The 23,586-nt window shown below is 41.4% G+C and overlaps 2 protein-coding genes across 4 annotated transcripts in view; one reads left to right on the forward strand and one right to left on the reverse strand.

Moving 5' to 3' along the window:
• The first annotated feature begins 67 nt into the window (after window positions 1-67).
• On the forward strand, window positions 68-14,805 carry UNC50 (unc-50 inner nuclear membrane RNA binding protein). 2 transcript variants are annotated; one of them, XM_068564325.1, is made up of 7 exons: window positions 68-200; window positions 1,253-1,536; window positions 2,296-2,416; window positions 6,246-6,385; window positions 6,474-6,575; window positions 8,505-8,665; window positions 13,657-14,805. In XM_068564325.1, exons 2-6 carry the CDS (start codon window positions 1,257-1,259, stop codon window positions 8,639-8,641), a joined length of 780 nt encoding a protein of 259 aa, XP_068420426.1. In that variant the 5' UTR covers window positions 68-200; window positions 1,253-1,256; the 3' UTR covers window positions 8,642-8,665; window positions 13,657-14,805. The 2 variants fall into 2 exon arrangements, with proteins under 2 accessions (XP_068420426.1, XP_068420425.1); XM_068564324.1 differs by lacking the exon at window positions 13,657-14,805 and having other exon boundaries at window positions 8,505-8,849.
• A 358-nt stretch (window positions 14,806-15,163) lies between these two features.
• Window positions 15,164-23,586, reverse strand: part of MGAT4A (alpha-1,3-mannosyl-glycoprotein 4-beta-N-acetylglucosaminyltransferase A) — a 110,920-nt gene continuing 102,497 nt past the window's right edge. For both annotated transcript variants that reach the window (XM_068564323.1, XM_068564322.1), the window contains exons 14-16: window positions 22,924-22,990; window positions 15,593-15,705; window positions 15,164-15,463 (exon numbers count right to left, since the gene is read on the reverse strand). In XM_068564323.1, coding sequence (XP_068420424.1) covers window positions 15,437-15,463; window positions 15,593-15,705; window positions 22,924-22,990 — 207 coding nt within the window. In that variant the 3' untranslated portion in view covers window positions 15,164-15,436. The remainder of the gene's footprint in view (window positions 15,464-15,592; window positions 15,706-22,923; window positions 22,991-23,586) is intronic.

Genomic DNA, 23,586 nt, shown 5'->3' on the forward strand with positions numbered 1-23,586 from the left:
GGAAGCCGGTAGCCACCACTTCCGGCGGGGCCCGGGAGGCCGCGCGCGCGGCGGAAGTGGGTCACGTGACGCACCGCGCCGCGCCCCCAGCGCCAGCGACGTTGCTGGGAGGGAAGTTGGCCCCGCGGCAGCTGGGTTCGGCTGCTGTGTGGCGGTGGCGGGTCAGTTTGGAGCCGGTGGAGGCCGCCGCGGGGCTCCAGGTGAGGCCTGCCGACCGCCCTGTCTGCGCGCGACTCGGGCTCGCCCGGGGGCCGTTTCCTCCGGCAACTCGCGGCCCCACGTCACCCGTCCCTGGAGTGACCGCGCCCGGGTTCGGCTGCTCGGCCTGCGGCGGGGCTGCCAGACACATTCAGGGGGGCTGGTTACAGTTGAATTTCAGATACCAGCGAGGAATGTTTTCGTATGCGTATGTCCCACGTAGTGTTTCGAACCTGCTGATATTAAAAATTACTCTTGTATTTGAGATTCAGTTGTAACTGGACGTCCTGTGTTTTTATGCTAAATCTGGCCGCCCTACCCGAGGCCCTGGGCCGGCGGGGAGCCGTAGGAAACGTCCCGGAGGAGGCCTGGGGAGTGGAGCCAGACACTGGGCTGCCGGGGCGGGGCGTGGGGGCCGGACGGTGACCGGCGCTCCCCTGGCTTCAGACTGGTTGGACCGGAACTCCCACGCTGTCGTTCCCCTGCTGAACTAGTCAGGAAGTAAAGCACTATGCATTTGAGTTCTGCTTTGTTTTTACATCACATAGTCATGAACGAGTTGCTTGCTGGTCATGCGCTGATGGACCTGTGAGATAGGCCATTTATTTTACCTCGTCGGGAACGTCGTTTCTGTTTGGTTTCAGCAAAGGCTTTCTCTTAAAGTCTTGATGGTCGAGAGCCCACATGACAGGTGGAATTTTGAGCCAGACTGCCTGAGTGCAAATTTTGGCTCCATCAGTATCACTGCCCCTGCCGGGGAGTGGGGGGGAAGGGGGAAGCTGAGGATTGAGGGAAGTGAAGTGTGGGGAAAATGTGGACCCTATGAAAGTGTTATTATGAAGGTTCAGAAGGGTGTGGGGTAGCCCTTGCCTGAAGTGCAGTGATCATTTCTGCAGCCTCAGAACCAACTCCACTCGCTTTTGAGCCCTGCCTCTACGCAGGGATTGGAGCCGAAATGTAAGGTGACTTCTCTCGTAACTCACAAGAGGGGTGCTAGTAGCTGACAGTTTCTTCAGATGACTTGTAATAGAATTTTTTTTTTTCTTCCATCTAGGAAGATGTTACCGAGTACTTCAGTGAATTCCCCAGTGCAGGGGAACGGGGTATTGAGTTCCAGGGATGCGGCCAGACACACAGCTGGAGCAAAACGCTACAAATACCTGAGGAGGCTTTTTCGTTTCCGGCAGATGGACTTTGAGTTTGCTGCCTGGCAGATGCTCTACCTGTTCACTTCCCCACAGAGAGTTTATAGAAACTTTCATTACCGGAAGCAGACAAAGGATCAGTGGGCCAGAGATGACCCTGCTTTCTTGGTCCTGTTAAGTCTCTGGCTCTGTGGTAAGTGTCTGTCTGCAGGAGAGTTGAAGAATAAATGAGCATTTCAGGTTGGGCTTGTCATTTGGAGAATCTTTTGTTATCAGCATGTTGTGGGTCACAATTTGGGGATCTCTGAAGCTGTTTTCTTCCTCTCTGAAGCCTCAGAAATCTCCTCACAGGAAAGAAGGTGGTATTCTTCCTGATTTTAAAAGTCCCAAGCAGGTGCCAGAGTCAACTGTTTCCTCAGAACTTTCAAAAGCAGAGGACAGAGTCACTCCATGTCTTTTAACTACCATGATAAATAAATTGATACCCAAATGCAAACTTACTGTGAAAAAGGACTACCGAGGTTGGAAATTGCATTTCACCATCAGGCCAATCCAGAATGAGAGTTCTGAAAGTACCAATGTGAACTAGAGAAACTGCTCTTAGTTCTCCAGTAGTGCAGTGAAAGGGTCTGAGCCGTCTTTAGGGTGTTGGATTTTTTTTCACCTTTAACTAGACTTAAAAATACGTGAGTGCTGCTTGTGTTCTGAATGCTGGGGCTACCCTGGTGAACCACAGACAGACGAGGGCCTCCTCAGTAAACTTCAGATATCTCAGTGGTAGTTCTGTGTTCCAAGGTGGTCTGCATTTCTTAATCAGTTACATCTAACATACCTTTGGGGTTTACATACCTGTCTTCCACACTAGAGTGGGCATCTGAAAGGCAGAGACCATGCCCTGTACCCCTAGAATCTAGCAGAGTGCCTGAATACATCTTGTAAATCTTTCTTTCAGTGTCCACTATAGGATTTGGCTTTGTGCTGGACATGGGATTTTTTGAGACGATAAAGCTGCTCCTTTGGGTTGTATTCATAGACTGTGTAGGCGTCGGTCTTCTCATATCAACCTTAATGTGGTAAGTACTGTTAACTTTGGTTCTTTAGATGCTGCTGTAGAGCCTCCATTTGCTTGCTTCAGAGAGTAGCTGATGGAAATTGAAACAAGATAGATGAACTGAAAGCATCAATTTTGGCTGCCAGGATTTTTATACCTTGTCCTCCTGTGTCGGTACCTACATCAGAAAATACTCTAAGGGGATGGTCTGCTTTGTCAAAGCGCAGCAAATAAGTGAATTGAAGTAATGATTGTGTCATATTAACAAAAATTTTGATTTTGCAAAAATATTATGCAGTTAGCCAATTCTGCTTAAGCTGTCTGGATGATGGCACAATATTCTGCTGCCTTTGCCAGTGGGTCACTTCTAGAGGTATAAGATGTAGACGATTATATTATGGAATCTTACTTTGCATCTTTGACATGAAATGAAGTACACCTGAAAAAGGATTGTTTTGGTTAAAATTTTGGTGTCTGTCTTCTGAGCCACACACGTGGGTTTTATTGACTGGGTTCTCAGTCTGACTTTGTCTGGGTTTACTGTAGCAACAGTAGTGTACTGAGTATAAATCTGGTGTTTGGTTTTTCAGCCTTCTCCCTGATCAGTGCTCCTGTGGGGTTGGCAGAAGGGGTGGATGTGTGGGTGAGCTCAGCAGGGGGCCGGAGGTGGTGGTCATTGTATGTCAGAAAACACTGGAACCTGAGTCACAGAGAGACCTGGGTTCAAATGCCAGCTCAGTCATTTACTGTGTACTTCTTAGCTCCAGTCTTCTCTTTTGGAAGATGGAGTTGATTATTTATGAGGTATTTGAAAAGATTGTGGTATGAAAAGCACTTGGCATATAGTCTGTGCTCAATAAATGGTAGCTGTTAACATTTTAAGCAAGATTCTGAGACGCTAACCTCTGATGATACCAACCTGTTATTTTGCTTTTTAATTTCTGACTAGTCCAGTACAGGTCTTGTATGTGCTAGGTAGTCGGAAAATGGAATGCATCATTAACCTAAGATTCTAAAATCTGGCCTAAAAAGAATACCGCTAACCAATGTAAGTCACGTGTTCATTATCAAGCTATCCAAGGGAAACATGCTAGGCGAAAAAATTTCAATAAATAAGGCTTTCAAACAAATAGTTTGTAGCCGGCATTCTGCCTTGAATGCATTGCGATTCTGCGATCTGGAGGGTCGCAGAAGCCGGGAGTTTAGTACCTTTAGTGTGAGTCTGTATCATAGTTTGAGTTCATTGGAGAAGGACTCAGTATATTTTTGAGAACCTACATTGCGCTGTGAATTGTGTGAGGAACTAGAAATAGAAATGCGTGATTCCAGTCACGCCAGGGGCGCCACAGAAGCCAGCATGAGGAGGTATTTGGGCAGATGGGGTAGCTGATGCCTGGCACCAAGTGTGAAGGCAGAGAGGTGTGGAACAGCGTGCCAGGTATGGGAGCACAGGGGGCACTGGGTGGCTGGGGAGGAGATGGGAACAGAGAAATTGGCCCTAAATACAATTTAGAGAAAAGAACTGGACTTTAGCTCATAGGCTGCATGTGGGAGTAGGAGGGAGGGGGAGCGGTGGGGAGCTTGGAGGCTTTGAAGTAAGAAATACGATCAAATTCACACTTCAGGAAAAATCCTGTCTATGGCAGTGGAGACGGAGGAGCTGGAGAGAGTGGCTAGGCTGGATACAGTCGTGGGGTCTGCACTGGAGCAGAGGAGGCCCGGACTAGTGCGGTGTCACAGAAATAGAGGAGGGTAGGGAAGAGGAGGACCCGGGGCCTCTGGGATGGCCTGGGAGTTTTGGGCTTAGGAGTCAGTGGCCGGTGCAAGTGAAGCATTCCATGTTGGACATGTTGAGTTCAGGAGGCTTGTTGATAATGAAGTGAAGGTTCATTGGCCACTGGGGTAGGTAACTAGGAAGCTGCAACAGTCTGGCCAAGATGAAGACATGACTGGCATTATTAATACGGAGGTGGGAGGGGAGCACCGCAGCTGTCTTTGAGCGCTCTCAGAAGGCGTGTCCATGTTCTAGAGGTGAGACTCGGAAGGAGGCCAGAAGCCTGGAAAGCAGCCATTCAGGGGCTAAGCAGAGGGGTAGGGGCAGCAGCAGGACCCCAGAGTGGGAACTTGGGTAGTGGGCTAGATGCTTATTCCATTCGTTTTAATGGCACAGGTTCTCGGCTCAAGTGGAAGGTGTTCTGGTGAGCTCGTTTGCTCGATCAGAGCACGACTGTCTTGCCACTTTCAGATAACTGAGTACAGGACTGCTTTATTAGTACTGTAACACCTTCTCCCTCTTGTTTCTTTCTTTTTTCTATTTTTATTTCCACTAGGCATAGCATTTTCTTAACGGTATCCTCAAAATGAAATCACATGTGGAAGAGTCCATTGAATTTCCACAGCTGTGTTTATAATACAATGATCTTTTTTGTTCTTTTCCTTTGACAATCTTTCTGTTACCTGGATGTCTGTCTGCTCGTTCGTTTATTAGTACTGTAACACCTTCTCCCTCGTTTCTTTCTTTTTTCTATTTTTATTTCCACCAGGCATAGCGTTTTCTTAATGGTATCCTCAAAATGAAATCACATGTGGAAGAGTCCATTGAATTTCCACAGCTATGTTTATAATGATCTTTTTTGTTCTTTTCCTTTGACAATCTTTCTGTTACCTGGATGTCTGTCTTCTCATTCGTTCGTCATTTAACGGAACGATTAGGCCACGCTGTGGAACAGAGACACCAGCTGAGTGATTGTTCCTGTGGCTGGAGACACCATTGGCCCCTCTCTCTTTACTGGTTCCTCCTGACTCCCTGACCTTTCCACGGGGGAGACCCAGGTCCTAGGCCTTGGACCTGTTTTCTGCGTTCACTCTTTGGGTGATCGCATTTGGGTTCGTGGCTTTTAATATCATCCACACACTGATGAGTTTATATCTGCAGTTTGGACCTCTCCTCTAAACTCTAGACCTTCTATACTTCTTACTCCAGACTGACAGGCATCCCCACCTCACACCTCAGTCTTCCATTTGTTTAAGGCCAGAATCTCTCGGTCGTTCTTGACTGATCTTTTTTTTTTGTACCCTAGCACTCAAGTCTAGCACTAGTCTAGTACCTCTAGTCCTGTTGGCTCTGCCTTCCAGCGGTTAATATATCCCCATGTCAGCACCTCCGCTGCTGCCACCCTGTTCATCTCCTGCTCGCAGCAGCCTCCCATCTGCCTCTCTGCTTCCACTCTTGTCCCCAGAGTCTGTTCTCAGGCCGGCAGCCAGAGGAACCCGGTCAGTACAGTAAGTCAGACGTTCTGGGAACTCCACAGTGACTTCTTATTCCACCAAGAGTAAAAGCCCAAAGGTCTGACAGTGGCCACAGGCTCTATAAGATCCAGCTCCCGTTTGTTTTCGGATTCCATTTCCTGCGTATCTTCTCACTTGTCCCAGGCACTCTGCGCCCCTCCCCCATTCCTCAAGCCTGCGGGCCCCTCTGCCACCTCCCTGTACCCACCCCCACCTCTGTGCTTGGACTCCCCTCTGCCTGGAATGCTCTGCCCTGGGGGATTCTTCCCATCACTGCCCTTGGGACTTTACCCAGATGTCGCTCTCTTACGACCATCATCATATGTAACATTTCAACTTTGTATTCTGTCTTTCTGTACTGCTCTGTTTTTCTCTATAGGACCATCTGACAGCTATTTGTATTGTTGTCAGACTACTCCCACGAGATTGAAGGCAGAAATTTGTTTTGTTTACCGCTGTATCTCCAAATGTCTGGAATAAAGCTAGGGACATAGAAAGTAGTCGGTAAATACTCATAATTAATTTTATTGTACTATGAAATAAATGTTAACTTTTCTCTTCAGGTTTATCTCTAACAAGTATTTAGTGAAACGGCAGAGCAGAGACCATGATGTGGAGTGGGGCTATGCGTTTGATGTGCATCTGAACGCTTTTTACCCTCTCCTCGTCATTCTGCATTTTATCCAGCTTTTTTTCATCAACCGTAAGTAGCAGTTACTTCTCAATATATTATCAAAAAGTCTACATTGTACCCACTGAAAAGAGATTCATTGTATGCGTCTCTTCCGCAGATGTCATCCTAACAGACACATTTATTGGATATTTAGTTGGAAATACCTTATGGTTGGTTGCAGTTGGCTACTACATCTACGTAACTTTCCTAGGATACAGTGGTAAGTAATTGCTTTTTTTGGTTGATTGACAACACAGCAGGGAGGAGAGAAGTTGTAACAATAATACAATTAGCTTACTTTCATGGAGCTCTTACAGGCACTGTCCCAGGTGTTTTATAGGAATTCTCCCGTTTAATCTTTACAGATACATGGTACAGCTTTACTTATCCCCATTTTTCAAATGAGGAAACAGGCGCAGAGAGATTAAGTAACTTACCCACGGTCACGCAGCTAGCAGGTGGCACAGCTGGTATATAACAAATTTTATAATTTCAAGGAACCATGTTAAACCATATTGATGCTGTCCAAATTACTGGCAGGAAACCCACGATCGGTTTCCTCTTCCTTTTCTCCCAGGCTTTTGGGTTCTAGGTTACCGGCAGTCAGAGTGAGGAAAGGGCTGGGTCCGATGTGTGGGCATGTTTAAAACCTTTGCCTCATTTTCTGTTCTATGATTGTGGGCCGGGGGGTTTGAAATACTCTTTATTTTGTAAACATCTGTGTTTAAAATAGATGAACCCTGCTCACAATTCATATACTGGACCCGAGACACAGTACACAAAGTTCACCCGTCACAGGGAGACTGTGGGGCTCAGGAGCAGCGGAGGGCCCAGGGGTGCAGAGGTGGTTACGCGTCAACAGCAGGAGTGCCTGCTCAACAGTCTGGGCCTAAGGCCAGGTGCCAGGCCACCTGCTGGACTGGAGAAGCTTAGGGATGAGAGGTTCTGCAGATGATCACAGAAGATCGGGCCCAGCTCCTGCTGAGCTCAGGGTGTTTGTGAATTCACTGCTAAGTCCTGCTATCGATTCATTTCTCATAGTATGAATGAGAACCATATTTACATTCTTCTTCATGTATGTTAAGAAACAATCTTTATTCAATAGAGTTAGATTAAATCTAGAGACCTTACTTATGATTTGTTAGCATTATATTCTTAGCCCTTCCTTTCTTGTCACTCTAGATGATTAGGCTCTTACTGTAAATAGAAGCCACTTATACTCACATGTGACTGGCTCCTATGGTGACAGCTTCCCATGCTTGCCCCCTTGGCTTTGCCAGGAACCACTGCAACCCCCCTGCCACCCAAATTGTAATACCTTGTTTGGGGCATTGAGAGTCTTTTCTCTAGTTCAGGGGAGATGTTTGTGACATGTTGTATTTAGGCTTCTAATGAATTTTCACATTTTGAGAAAGTTTTAAAATGTCATTAGCACACTGCCACGTTATGATTGCTTGAAGTGGATTCTGGATCACTCTCCTGGTAACTCCCTACGATTTAGAAGATTCTTTGAGCACAGCTCAGTTTCAGTTTGAGGACTACTTGTATGAGAAATATTTAGGTTAGAATGCATGGGGTAGGGACCCACTAACCAAGCCATGAGCAAGAAACAAACATGGATATCTGAGGATGGATTTTATATGTGAGAGTTTCAGTTCTTTCCTAAAGTCTGGGATACTAGTTGAGATCTCACCTTCTCAAAGTGGACGTGTAATGCTTTCCCCCGTTGGGAAATCGCAAATAGCTGAAAGTTGGTTTTTTTCCTATAACATCATCCATCTCTGTTGGTACGTTAGAATGGGAGGCTTCTGAAGCATTACAGGTTTAAATTCACCACTGCGTCCATTAATATTGGTGATGTTTGACCCTCACTCTTAACCTCAGTCCTGGATTTGCTTCTCATTCATCCTCTGTGCTGAGAAACCTCTGCTCGGTTTCTTCACAGCCATGAATGAGAAGGAAATAACACAGAGGAGTAGTAATATTGCTCTGGCTGCAGTATAGCATTGTCAGTAAGATGTTTCAGTAAGATTCACAGTATGTGTGCCTGCTCGGCCCCTCGTGCTGTGGGGGAAGCCGTCTTCCAGAACGCTCGTTTACTAGTCCTTTACTTTACCCACCAATGCATGTGGGTTTGCTCCTTTTCCAGCGCTGCCGTTTCTGAAAAACACAGTGATTCTTCTTTACCCGTTTGCACCTCTCATCCTGCTCTATGGACTGTCGCTAGCGCTGGGCTGGAACTTCACCCGCACGCTGTGCTCCTTCTACAAGTACAGAGTGAAGTGAAACCGGGAGCCTCTTACATCTTAGGTGCGTCAGCAGTATTGGTGAGGTGGTGATTTCTTGTGAAACTTGTAAATAAACTATCACTGTAGATATCTCAAAGGTGTAAAGTTTGCAAATTTGAAGAAATATATATGCTAACACTGTTATCTAGTACCTTCCTTAAAACTAATTAAATGTACATTTCTATAATAAATATTTTTTAAACTAAGGCATGTATTTTATTCTGCACAGAGAATATATGCAAAGTACTAAGGGCATGCGGAAGAGAGAAAGGTAAAACTTTTTAATATGAATTATTTTTGAAAGTATCCATATGGAGAACATGGTAATAATGTTTCCCCTTCTCCCCTCCCCCACTGTTACTGACAAGGTACAAAGTCCAGCCCCATTTCTAATGGGCTGCATTTTAAACTTTTATATAAGCCACAGGATCCCAGTGTAACCTTCAAAAGCCTCTACTTGTAATTCAAATAGGAATCACTGTACTACAGGCTCTAAATATCATTAACAGCCATTGTTCATGCAAAAAAAAAAAACTACCCAACAAACAAACAAAATACAGTAGATCGAAGAGGTCCCTGGAGGCTACTCTTACTCCGGGGACTGTACAGTAGCATATGCAAGGTCTGAGTGAACACCTGCATGACACTGATAATCACGGTCTTGACACCAGGCTGCTTTTCTTTCTTAGAAGACTTTCCAAAACCCACATATCAAATCCACGTTTTCTAACTGAAAACAGTACCAGTAAACTATTATTATATCAGTGTTAAGCAAAACTAATAATAAAAAAAGCTTAGTACTCATAAAGTTTTACCTGTTTTACTTTTATTAGAAGGAGTCTTGAATTCAACATGGCTTTTTAAACTTCTTTATCTCAAATACACATGAACGGTTGTGGCACAGAGAAACAGTGATGAAAGGCACAGTCAACAGGACTAGTTATCAGGCTTTCAGTTATAGCAGCAAATTTGAAAATAAATAATCTGCCTTTAAAAATCCAACAGGTACCTAAAATATTACTACAGAGATTACCCATTCAACCAATGGAGACATTGTAAGGAAAATATGTACAATACATTTACGGAGAAAAAAACATCTGGTACAACCTGGAAAAGCAGTTCCTCAGGCAGCTTCTCCCAGGGGTGCTTCCAGAAACACCCCAATTACAAAGACAACCTTTCCAAACAAAGTTTGTTCTCAAGGAGAAACGCTTCAGTTTTTCATTCCATAAATGAAACAACTGTTACAGTTTAATCAGCTGATTTCTAAATCCGTCTTAGAAAGCGTGACTGTCTGCACTGAAATGAGAAGTATCAGCTCTGCTGGCAGTGCATCTGACAGTACTGTCGATATCCACCATTTTTAAGGCTCAGAGACTATGTCTTCAAAAGGTATTTTCACCCAATTTCAGCCAACACTGAGCATTTCAAATAAGTAATGGAATGCTAATCAAACTAAAGTACCAAACCTTTGATTCCAGGGCAATTTGCTAATTACTAATACCATGAAGCCACTAGGAGCAAGTGACATATTAAACAGCTTCCCTAGTGTCCAAGAGTATTGAATGTTCCCCACAACAGACAATCCTTAGTTTAGAACAATTTTAGCACCACTGTTCCTAACGTTTTTCCGCACAAAGTGTTTCCCATTCAACGTTCAGTTCACGTTTTTGAACGACATCTAAATTCTCAACTCACACATAACTGGAGTGCCAGCTCTTTCTTGTTTGTTCCTCTGGAAATGCTCTAGCTAGTGCCCAAACAGGTGAAGCACGTGTTTCAGGTAAGAAGAGTTTCTATATAAGCATTGATGATATGGGTATATATATGTATATATATAAACAAATCCTTTGTTGTTTTTTTTTTTTTTTTAGTAATACTGTAGTAGTGGGCTCTTCACTGTAGGTTCACATGCATTGGAGAAATAAAGTAAGCATGTTAGTTATCATGGCATATATCTGTTAAGATTAATAATTAATAATTTACAACTATCAAATTTCATACACTATAAACACTGCTACATAGCTTTGAAAAGTTTCCTTTTCTTTAAAGAGATCAGATGTCAAAGTTCCCTTAGGACCTCAGATATGATTATGACTCAAATTTCTGACCTTTCGATAATGTTAGCCTCTCATTTTCTTTCTTTTAGCTCAACTTTTCTTATATCAAGGCTATAGCAGTATAGTAAAAGAAGCACAAAAAGTAATGGACAAACCAAAATTAAACTTCATTAGCAATTAATGGCTTGGAAGCATAGAAGTATTTTGAAAAGTATTCCCTAAGTACAAAAATTTGGTCAGCACATATAGGATTTGATCTGTGCTTAGACTATAAATTTTGGTTAAAAAAAAAGTCCTTCAATACAGAGTAGATTATTTGGTCTCTACATAAAGGCATCAATTTTTTTTTTCTCTTAATATCTTACTTAAAATACCACTGTTCCTCATTCTTAAATAACTGACAGGCTCAGAGCAGCCTAAATCAACATAAAGTGACACCTATTCCAGGAAAAAGATTCCTTACTCACTGGATCCCGCTCCTGCAATCTCATGCTAGCGGTTCCTTCATGAAACGCTACAAAGGTGCTGCAAGTTTTTGCCAACAACCTTCCAAAGAGGATTAACTGAGGTCTCTGGGAGAGAATCCCAGATGAGGCCTGTGTATATGATCTGCTAGTGCAAGACTTTATTCGTAAGTTTATCAAGAAATACCCAACATACCAGAGGGAATCAAGCAGGAAGCCTTCTCCGCTTCACCTCTTTTAAATATCGTATTCATTTTCTATTGCTGCATAAAGTCACGGCAAATTTAAAAGCGTAAAACAACACCCATTTATTATCTCACAGCTCTGTAGGCCAGAAGTCCAGGCAGGCGGGCCTGAGCTCTCTGCTTAGAGATTCACGTGGCCGGAATCCCGTGTTGGGGGGGCTGAGCTCTTAGCTGCTGGAGGAGAGTCCACCTGCACACTCCTTCCGGTTGGTGGCTGAGTTCAGTTCCTGCGGCTGCAGGACTGCAGTTTCCATTCTCTTGGCTGTCAGCTGGGGCCTCTCAGCTCCTTAAGACCATCTGCATTCCTTCTCATGTGGCCGCCTCCATCTTAAACCAGCCGTGGTGCCGCAAGTCCTGCTTTGACTCTGACTTCTGCTGACAGCCTGAGAAAACTCTGCTGTTCAAGGGCTCGCCTGATTAGATTAGCTGTCCCCAGATAATCTCCTTTTTGCTGTACAACATAATTATGGGTCATACTCACAGGTTCCACACATACTCAAAGGGTCAGGATATACAAAGTCATTGAGGGGCGGGGGGAGGTCATCCATGGAATTCTGGCTGCTACAAACATTCACTGCTATTAATTAGAGCAATCTCGCCAAACATGCTGTTTCCACGTAACCACACTTGCCTTTGAGGGCAGCGTTGCTGGAAGACAACTTTTTTCATTATTATGACATATTTAAAAGAAGCCTCCATAGCGTTGCTGAAGTTTTTAAAATAACACCTTCGAATTATTTACGAATGCAACTGACTTAAAAAGCTTGTTCAAAGACATCTCCAACAGCTGAATTAACCTTCACATACATGTCTAGAGGCTGTGTGCTAAATCCATGTGCATTCACATTTTCCAAAGCTTGTCAATCACACATGCTTTGGAACCTCATCCTCAAGTTGTCACTCTCTTGGGACTACATAGTAGGGACAGTGAATGCTGTAAAGGATGCATGAGACTTAAAGAACTTAGGAACTGGATCTTAGAATCCTGGAAGTAGGTCCTCAACCTTCTCTTCTCACCCGAAATACTCATCATCATTTGCACTACGATATATTCTGCATGTCTGCTTTTAGCCTCATGATGGGAATTCATTATTCTGGATTCTACAATGTTCATATTAGCACTCTTGACACAGTGCTGTGCTGCAGAATTTTCTGTGACGATGGAGATGTTCTATATCTGTGCTGTTTAACCCAGTGGCCACTAGCCATAGGGAGCTAGTGTGACTGAGGAGCTGAATGTTTTATTAATTTAAACTTAAATAGCCACCCTGTGTCCAGTAGCTACTGTAGAGGACAGTGCAGCTCCAGAGGCATCATGCCGTATACATACATAAAAATAAAATTAGTCGCGCCATTTGTACTTTTCCCCACCACTCTGGGTAAAAGTGGTTCAGTGTCCACTCAAGGTCAAGTATGTACTTTCTCTCATTCCAGGTCCCCTCATCTTCTGTCCCAATACTTTAGTCCCTAACATGACTCTTACGGGCAACTACTATAATCGCTTGCTTGAGGCAAGCCTGGCTGCTTCTAATTGTCTAGTGGAAACTGGGGAAAAGGAGAGCACAGCTGACACGAGGGTCCGTGAGCACCTGTGCAGCAGAGGAACCTAGGAAGCATGACTTACAGGCTTGCCTGCAGGAGCTTGACATCTGGCCAGAGTGATTACGTGTATGTGCACACACACTCGCCACAAACAAACTAGACAGCTGAGTGTGTGTGTGAGTGTGTGGCAAGGACAGTAGGTAAAGAGAGTTAAGAAAAAGAAAGAGGAGTGTGGGCTGGAACAGTTGGTCCCCTTCCCCAGACGCTGCCTGGGCACCTGCCACGTGTCAGGCACTGTTCTGGACTCAATGAGGCACTGGTAACAAATCTATGGGGAGGAAGGAGTGCACAGGAGAGTCCTTGAAAGATGGATAAGATTTGGCTGAAAGTCTCAGGAACAGGAGGGATGAGCTAAGCCTGGGAGGGGAGACTGAGCACAAAAACAGGACAAAGCTGGCTGGGTAAGGCTCAGTCTCAAGACGGGGACACCCCAACAAATGGCCAGGAGCTGCAATTACTGTCACCTCCCTAGACTCTCAGAGCTTGGCCTTTCTTCCTCAAATCAGAGTTAGCTACTTAGGAAGCAGGGAGACAAGGGGATTCCTCCAGATTTTTACCTCCTGATACTTATTTGTTACAGCAGTAATTTAGTATGTGAAGCTGGTGCCACAATTTTGTAATGAAAGGTTTATGCTTTTGCAGTGACATTTCCCCGTTAGGCGCTGGGCCAAGGAGATTTGAGAAGGAAATGAAACGTAAATTAAAGAAAATAAAAAGTAAAATCTAAAAACCTCAAGAAAAATTTTTAACTGGACTCGGACATAAAGAAATCATTGCTGGCAACGTGTAACTTTTTAATCAAGAAAAGTAACTAAGAATTATTCAAATATGGAGTCATGGAAATAACTGTACCCTATCAGTGTTTCCCAACCTTTTTCACTGCATAACCCTGCACAGCAAACGAGGCTGTCTGGAAGCTGCTTGTTCAGCCTGCTGGGTAACCAGGTGACGCTCCTCCAGGCTAAAGGCAACCAGCTAGAACCTCCAGCTGCCAGAGGCCTCAGCCACTGGCTACTCTGAAAGCTCAGGAGATTCAAGCTCTGCACACCTGTAACCGCCTGCAACCCACCTGAGGACACCAGGTTGGTTGGGAACTGATGTTGATAATTCATAATTTTGTAAAAGTAAAAGACTTCTGTAAAGATCACCGATTGCTAAGGCTGATAATAGTTTTGTTTATAGTAGTGATATCATTTGGAATTGCATGTTTAAGAGCAATAAAGACTCTTCAGATGTGAATTTACTTACAAGTTCATAATGCAGTAGAATAAATTGTTTTGGAAAAACATACAACTGTTACAATACCTTTCACCAAAAAACCAACATTACAATTTTGTTTTTCTTTAAAACTCAACCAATTGTGACTCATACAATAGCATTACCTAGAAAACATTTTGTCAGAACTCACGGAGTGAGTGCAGATATAAAAGCATCAAGGAAAGAGAAAACGCCTCTGATTCATGGATTAAAGACAAAGATTAAAAGAGAAGAGTGTGTCATTTTACATATCAAAGGAAATGTAATGACTTCAGTCTATGATAATTTGGGTTGAAATGCATCACCCCTGCACATTAAAATTTATCAGACTGATTTTTTGTGGCTATACACCATACATAGTATAGTAAAATAACCCTCAAGAAGGACATTGGTCTTTAAAATCTTGGCTTTAAGGAATGAGAAATGCCTTTGAAAATATTTTGTTCAGAATCACTGTGATTATAAAAGTACTTCAGTTAGGAAATCAATCTAGAATCATTCTTAAATGGCAGTGCATTTGAAAAATGGCATTAACTTGTAATGTTTGCATTTCCAAAGAAAAATATAGAAAGAACTTAAAACAAGGTAACTGGTTTTCAAAAAAAGTATTGATTCAAAAATTTACTGCACAAAAATATGTACTTCTTAAGTGTTTCTAATAAATTAACTCCGTAGCATTTTATGTATATTTGTGTGTGTGTGTATATATGTGTGTGTGTGTGTGTGTATATATATATATATATATATATATATATATATATAATCCCTGATAATCTATAAAAGAGGGTCTATAATAGTAAAATAAATGAACTTCAAAAGTACCCTTCATAAAATGTATTTAACATTAATTTTTCTCAAATTTTAAGGAATGTAACAATATGTACAACTCTTATGTATTAGTATAATACCAAAATAGTACAAGTCATATTAACAGGCTGTCATAACTGTAAAATGTCTGAGTCAAGTTAAAACTGGAGGACAGCTTAGGTTCGAATGAATACAATTATCCATGGAAGATTCATTTTCCAAGTGGAAATGACAATCATCTTATCTACAGTAGATTTCACAAGAGGTAGAATTCAAGTTACCAAAAAAAGGTACATGCTCAGCCATCTTTAATCAACAAATTCACAGGGAAAAAATGTGTTGGTTTCTTAGGAGATAGTCAGTTTGTGACTTTTTTAATATGAATCTGAAATACAAGATAGTGAACAGCATGAAATGGCAATTTTCAATTCCAAAAAGGTCTTAATTATGAAATCCAAATGCTGTAAAAAATGTAGAATCTAAGCAGTTTCACTGATTTAATATATTGTCTTACCTCATTAAGAATGGCCCAAACAGCAGAATTCTGAATAACTGAAAGTCGGAATGCTGAGATGGGGTTTAGGTTGGGATCCACCATTCCTTCTGCAACACCATTCTCAAATTTCCCTTCAAAGTAAAAATCAACACTCATTGGGTAGACTGAAACAAGCACACATAAATTATCACTGACTTAAAGCAGGGAAGGAAAACACCAAAATATTTCTAGTGGATGTTTTTACACAAAGAGCATGGGTGAATTTTTTTCCTTCTTTCTACCTTTATTCAACTTTTAAACGTTTCATGAAGTAGTATATGCTTAAAAACATTAGAAGCAACCTATTTAAAGAGGCAGAGCTATACATTTTCTTATTGCAAATTTTAAAAAAACCGAATATATTTGTTCTTACATCAACTAACACACAAGTTTTTAGCAAAATGTGACTTACAAACCTTACAAAATATACTCTGTACCATCTTTCAGTCTGACCACTTTGAGGATTAAGTCAATAGTAACAAATTTCAGTGCTTTAATTAGACTCACAACGGTTGGCCTTGAGCAGTTTCCAAGGTCACATCTAGACGGAATTAAAAGGTGATACCTCCTCAAGGCAGTTCCAACATAAAACTCCATTATAAATGATAAGCTCAAAAAGCTCTCCTGTAAGGATAAGGACCAAGAAGTTCTATAGAAGATAACATGCTCAGTACTCAATCTTTCTTGCTGTGAGGAAACAGCAAGAAAACAAAACAAAAATGCTACTGAAAAAGTGACAGGAAAATGGTTTGTCCTGAGCCACACTGCTCTAAGCCAGGGATAGGCAAACTTCCTAAAAAGGAGAGATAGTAAATATTTGGGGATTTGTGGGTCAAGAGGGCATCTGAGAATATCATCCAGGTACTTGTATAGAAAAAGAGAAAACTAATTTTCACAAAATTTTTATTGATGAAATTCAAAATGTAATAACTAAGTTGTTTTTTTCCTGCTAATACTAAAGAGCATGTAATTCCTTATGGGGGGATAATACTTAAATTAACTGGTATTCAAAGTTAGTGTTCCTTATCATCGAAATCGATTGCAAATGTTCATCTGTTAATGTGGATCTATAATGAGATTTGATATATTTTATCTTGAATGCTTCCTTTCACACAGCCTAGATACTGCAAATATTGTTATTAATCCACAAGCACATGATTTTAATGGAGCACGTCCATGACTTGGAAGGTATCTGCGTAAAATTCTATTAGATTCTTCTCTTTGATATCTGCCTCATCATTACATTGCAGATGAATCACTTTCAATCAAAGGTTGGGGGAAGCTCCTCAATTAGCTTGATATTATTACTTGCAGTTCAAATAACGTTAATAGTCATCAAAGTGACCTGAATGCAATACAAGTTTTGCACATAAGCACTGCTTTGTCTTGTACTTTTAGGTTGAATTCATTAAGAAACATTATCAAGTCTGAAGCAAAAACTAATTCTCAAAGAGATAATAGTGGTTGAGGGCAGTTCTCACTTGGAAAATTTTCAATCTTATTTCAGAGCTAAAACAAAACAAAACCAAAAAAAAAAAAAAACCACAATAAAATTTTATCGCTGCTAAGCCCCAGAACTGCTGTGTGGCAGGGCAAGTCAGGATATTCAGTTCTTATTTCTGACAAAAATTCACAGAACTGATGTTGATGAAGTCAATGAGAGTAAGTAAAGTTCACTGGCGACACTACTGGTTCAATAAATTAATGATACACAACAGACTCAAATACTCTCTGTAAAGCACCTGCCGATGAATAATAACATAACCATAGGCTTTAAACACCTTACATTGTTGCAAGCTTTGTAAATCTGTCCACCTAAGCCTTCTTCTCCACACATATTTTCACCACCATTCATTGTAAAACATCCTAGCAGATTCCACTTCAGTTTGTACGAACTTTGTGTTTTCTCAACTGGTTTGAAAACATTCTTGCCTGTACTTGTTCTCTACAGACTATTCACAGAGACCAATCCTTCAGTCACTTCAAACCTGGCACTGACTCCAAATAACAACTAGGCAGTATCAGTAATATCTGTCAACTCACCAAGAGCCAAGGAAAACTGCTCAAATAATTTGCATTGCTTTTTGACTACTGATATTGTTCCCAAAGTCCCCAACTCCTCAAGCAATAGCTATTGCTGAAAGCCTAATGGTCCGAAATGAGTTTATTTTCTGGGCACACATATCTGCTGTAGTTAAACATGATTTAATTAACTCATCATTGGTAAATGGTTTTCTTGCTTGGCTAACACATGAGCCAGTTTGAAACTCACTTTGGTTACAGTGTCATTTGAATCTTTTATTTTTGTGAAGAAATTCTCAGTGATGAGATATCATATTTTAAATCTTCTAATTTTTCTGACCATTGCTTTCCTGTGAGTTGGGGATATTGTTGTGAGTGCTTAGTAGTGGTAACGTACTCTCTAGCACAGCTCTTGTGTCACTGCATAATAACCACATAACCTGCCATCTAATTTTGTAAAACAACCCATATTCCACTGTGTTAAAAAGCACAACATTCAAAGTCCACTTTTCCTGTTTTGACATGAAGGGTAATCACTGGTAATTTTTTTAAAAATGTCACAGTAGAGTTATGTGTGTGGCACTTTAAACACTGTCAAATTATAATGCATCAAAGCTATTTGTAGTGCACTGAGCAGCAATTCAAAGCACTGAAAGCACCACCGCCATCTCTTTTGCAACTGCTCACTTATCTCTGCTGTTGTAGCATAAAAGCACACAGACAACACATAAACAAATGAGCACAGCTGTGTTAAAAGAAACTCTATTCATGGACACTGAAATTTGAATATTTTCTAGTTTTTACATGTCACAATATATTACTATTCTTATTTTTTCAACCATTTAACAATGAAAATAAACAATGAAAAAAATTTCTACATTCTTCACTCACAGGCTGTTAGAAAACAAGCAGTGGGCCACATTTGGCCCATGGGCTGTCGTTAGCTAACCGTTAAATTATGTGTCAATTCTAGAGTCTTAAAATATATTGACTAGGCTCATAGTAAGATAAGATACATTCAAATTGAAAAATTGGAGAAAATTGGAGAAAGTTCATTTTCATTTGTACAGGAAATATTCAACTTATGAACTGCAAAAGTAATGTTTTTATTTAAAAAAAATTAATACTTATTTCATAAAAGTATGTCCTTATTTGGCGCTGGACTGGGGTAGGGAATGTATGCTACAAAAGTATTATTTAATATTGAGTTAGGAAGGGAATTCAGGGCTGAAAAATGCTGTGGAGCTTGAAACATTTTAACTTATAATGTATCTGAATCTGTCACCTGATGAGCTCATTTAATTAGAAAAATAATTAGCAAATTATATAACTGGCCTCATTAAAACACTCTCACCCAGCAATTTTATGCTGCAGATATACTCTCACATGTGCAAAAAGCATATATAGACTGCAGCAAAAATTGTGAACAATCTAAGTGCCCATGATGAGGAGACTGGCTAATTTAATTACAATATGCTAATACAAGGGAATATTAGGCAGCCCATTAAAAGATTGAAGAAAGAATAGAAAGAACGAAGTAAAGTTGTAGATAATGCAGTTGTGACTTACTTCCATTCCTAAGAATACATTGTAGAGAAACTCTCATACATGTGCCTAAGTGTTCAGGCCAGCAAAAAGATGGAAACAAACTTTATGACCAAACAGAACAGACAGCAATATATATTCATCCATGGAGATCTATACAGCAATGAAAATGAATGAGCCATAGATACACACATCCACATGGTTGAATATCACAATGGTGAGAGAAAAAAGCAAACTGTAGACTACAGAATGTCATCATTCATATCAAATTTCAAAACAAGCAAAATAAGACTGCTTTATTCAGGGATATATCACACATATGTAGTAAAAGCATACATGGAAATGGTAACCACAAAATTTAGGATAGTAGTTACCCTTGGGTGGGTGGGGAAAGAAGATAATTAGGAAAGAGCAACTGAACGGGCAAATCTTAAGCTGCATACACTGATATTCATTACATTATTAGTTGTATCTTTTTGTGCATCTGAAATATTTACAATTTTAAAAAAATGTTCATCTTCCACATGCACATATGTATTTTGTTCAGTGAAAAAACAAGATGTAGAACAAGGTTGTAGAGTATGTTACCATTTATGTGTGATTGTGTGTTTTTGAAGAATATACTCAAATATTTTTATTTATGAATAGATACTTCTAGAAGAATACAAATCATTATAGCAATTGCCTCTGGGAAGCACCAGGTAGGAGGGGAAAGAAGAGGGAAGGAGACAAGTTTACCCTCTTAAATTTGTATTTGGTACCATGTACATGTATTAATTTTCCAAACAACAAATTTAACTTTTGTCCTTAACCCAATGGTCTGGTAGGTAAGCATTAAAAGATAAAAAAGAAGGGGAAAATGAAGGAGGAAATGACTAATGAGTGACTGGAATCCCCAAACCCTGGCAATGGGAGGGACTTCCAAGGTCATGCCCTCCGTGGACGCCCTTCTGCTACCCAGACGGTGGTCCATTCCTTCTTCCAGTGTTTCTCTGTGAAAGGCTCTTCTTCTGCTGTCTCATAATTTTAACCTACTAATCAATCTGGTATTTCTTTCACAGGACTGTCCTTAGTTACCATGCCACACCCATCCAGCCAACCCCACCTTCACCCATCAGGTCTCTACTAATTGCCAGCTCGTTGTCTACTGTTTCCGACAATGCCTTTGGGCATAAGTTGCTGCATGGTCTGATCCTATTGAATCCAGGCCCCTTTGTAGCGCCAGTCTTTGTGGCTTGTCCCACCCAAGAGTGCTCTTCTTAGCTACCTCTTTCTCTGGTTCTCTCTGTCAAACTTCTGGATGGGCTACAGTTTAGCTTGAATGTAGCTACCAGTCTCCTCCTAACTGTTTACCACCAAAATCTCCATCATATTCCACAGCGCCCTTGGGCTTGAACTTCCCCAAGTTCTGTTTCAAGTAAGGCAGTCCCCTTAGGGTGCGCTACAGAGCTCTCTGATGGCCTGCCTCTCCCCTGGAGAAAATCTCTGCACCACTGCTCAGCACCCCTGGCAGGGACAGCAGCCCACCTCCCTGCTAAAGTGACACCCCTGCTTTACAAGCAGAGCACTGGGTTGTAGCAGTAGCCCTTCGTGTCCTGGCTGACCTCTCCCAGTGTGTGGGGACCAGTGGGCTGGGGGAGGTGATCAGGGCCAAGGATTCTCACCCTGCCGTGCCTGCAGCAAAGGTTCGCCCGATGAATGGAAGTTAGGTGGAGGAAAGGAGCCTCAGATTTCTAAGCTGCTCATGTCTGGAACAGAGCTTCTGCAACAGGGAGCTGGGGAGGTGACAGATGCTGGTGGTCTGCCCTTCTTGGTGAGATACCACAGCCCTGGAGTGGGGGCTGGTGGGAGAGGGAGTCCGTGTCTTTGGCTGGACATGCAGAGTAGAGCTTCCGAGTCACTGAGCTTGGCCAGCGTGGGTAATGAGCAGGTCAGGGCTCCAATGCCACAGACTCTTAATGCTGTTACTGAGATTCAGACTTTATGAGTTAATGTTTCTCTATTTGCTGTACTTTTCTAATAAAATACCTTTCACCAGTTATGGCTGTCTCACTAGAGAAAGGTCTGCAGAGCCCCTCACACGCCATTCAGCTAAAGCATACTTCTTAAGGGAGCAGAATTTTTTATATGAACTTGAAAAAAAAATCAGCTGCTTTTGTTTCTGATGCACACTTTTGTTACACAAGGTCCTAGGTCTGATCACCCATCAGTTCTCTTCCAGTTCTAAATATGTATGAGTTGATGTTTTAGATGGTCATTATCTTCAAATTACTGCAGAGACAATCATATAAATGTCTCTATTTCCTATGCTACTTTCATAACCTAGAACACAACATTCTCAGAAATTTAATAACTCATAGGTAATAGGGTTAATAAATGTCTCGTATACGCAGCTAATCTTATGAACATTTCTAGGGTAGGCTAAAATATAACCCAAATATGAAAATAATTAAACTCATCTATCCACTAAGCTATACAGAAATTAGTCAGGGTGACTGTACAAGCTTTGTAGCAAACACTGAATGACATTCACCAAACATAAAACTGCTTGAGAGAGTTATAGGAATGCCTCTGTCCTGTATACCTACAATATTAATTGCCCAATCATCTCTTCTGCCTACCAATAGGCAAAGCATTAATTTAAGTAAAAGAAAATATATAATCATCCACTGAGTTGATGTCCATCAAAGGACAGGTCCTACGTTAATCACAGGAGATGCTTGAGCAACAAAGCCCCCTCCCCCTTCCATGGTGAGCGCACAGAACTGAGCTACGAAACGTGATTACACAGAACAGGTGCATGCACTGTGGTAAGAAGAGCCAAGGAGAAGGCAGCTAAACTTGTTAATAAAAGATGAGAAAGCGTTCATCAGGAGGAGAAATATCAATCCATCGTTTCAGGCGGGGAAAGCGGACAGAGACACGGCTGGGAGCACGGGGCATTAGAGGAACACATTTTAGGACTGGAGAGATGAAGCCTAAGAGGAAAGTAACAAGATACGAAAGTGGGTGGGAGCTAAGGAATCTGATCACGGAAGGTCATTAAGGTTTTCAGCCAGGTTAATACGGCATTTAGGTTTTGGCAAGGGAGCTACCAGCGGCTCGGTGGACTGGCTCGGAAACAGTGGCAGAGTATCGCTGCAGTAGGGTGAATGCACATTCAGACACAAACAGACATTTTATGCTAATGGACAGTGAAGGTGGGTGCGGGGTTTCAGAGTGTCTCCCAAGGTTAGACTCAGGCAGCTAGATGAATCGTGACAGCACAAACCACGGTGACCAATGATGAAATGTCCATATTACAGATGCTCCGGGTAGATGGCTACGTGGCCTCCACGTAGTTTGTCAGCTGGCATCTCAGTACAGATCTAAAGCTCAGGAGGGAGGCAGGGCTAAAGGCTCAGACTCTGGCATATGGATATTGCTGGGACCATGAGAGTAGCCAGCTAAGATCATCCAGTACGAGACTGCAGAAGGCAGCTGAAGGCGGATTATCTACCAGTGACAACAGTGAAGTAGCAGATGAAGAGAGAAAGAGGAACCAGGAGATGAACCTTTGATCTGAAACCCTAGTTGGGTCAAGATAATAATAAAAGTATGTACTAGAACACAGAGAACAAGTAAAAGAGTACACTGGTATTTATAATCCTGAAGCTGCTTAATATCTGAAAAGAACTTAAAATTACTTCAGGACTAAGTCCAAAAAAGTAAAGGACATTTTACTAGTTTAAAGTAGGTATTACCTATTCTGAAATAACCATCTTCTAATCGTTTGTCTTTGGTTTCTTTGCTGATTTCCAAACCTTCACTCTAAAATAGAACAAACACATCTTATAAATAACTACTTCTATTTAAAACAAATCTAGGTTATTAATATATCTTAATAAATATAAAAGTGGCATCTGTGGCACAGCTATCTCTGAAAAGAGAAAATGCCATGTCAGTCTTGAACCTTAAAAGGCTTATCAATCAGTATAAGTGCTCCATCTGAATCTGTATATAATATACTGTTGGCTAGAAATTTTTAATTTTAATTAATTTCCAGTTTAAATCAATTTAATAGAATGCTGTTTTCTATTAAAAATATACAGAAGTAAAGAACTGTGTGTTAACTTGAAAGAAATTAAGCATTCCTTAGAGACCAATAAATTAATTTTCTACATTATTCAACAGGCATTAAAACTGCATGGTATTTCGGGACTCAAAATACAAACAGCAAGTAAACATTAAAGTAAAATAATGATTCATTTATTTTCCCAGTACAAATGTCCAAGTTACTTTCCAACAGGAAACAAAATAAAGGCTCTTTCTACGAAGGCAAACGGGACAATATACCAGGTGTTCCATATTGCCAAAAGAAGTTGGTATTACTCACCACTAAGGTCCTGCCATCATGAGAATTTCTT

The sequence above is a fragment of the Eschrichtius robustus genome, chromosome 15 (assembly GCF_028021215.1).
Source record: "Eschrichtius robustus isolate mEscRob2 chromosome 15, mEscRob2.pri, whole genome shotgun sequence".
Classification (NCBI taxonomy): Eukaryota; Metazoa; Chordata; class Mammalia; order Artiodactyla; family Eschrichtiidae; genus Eschrichtius; species Eschrichtius robustus.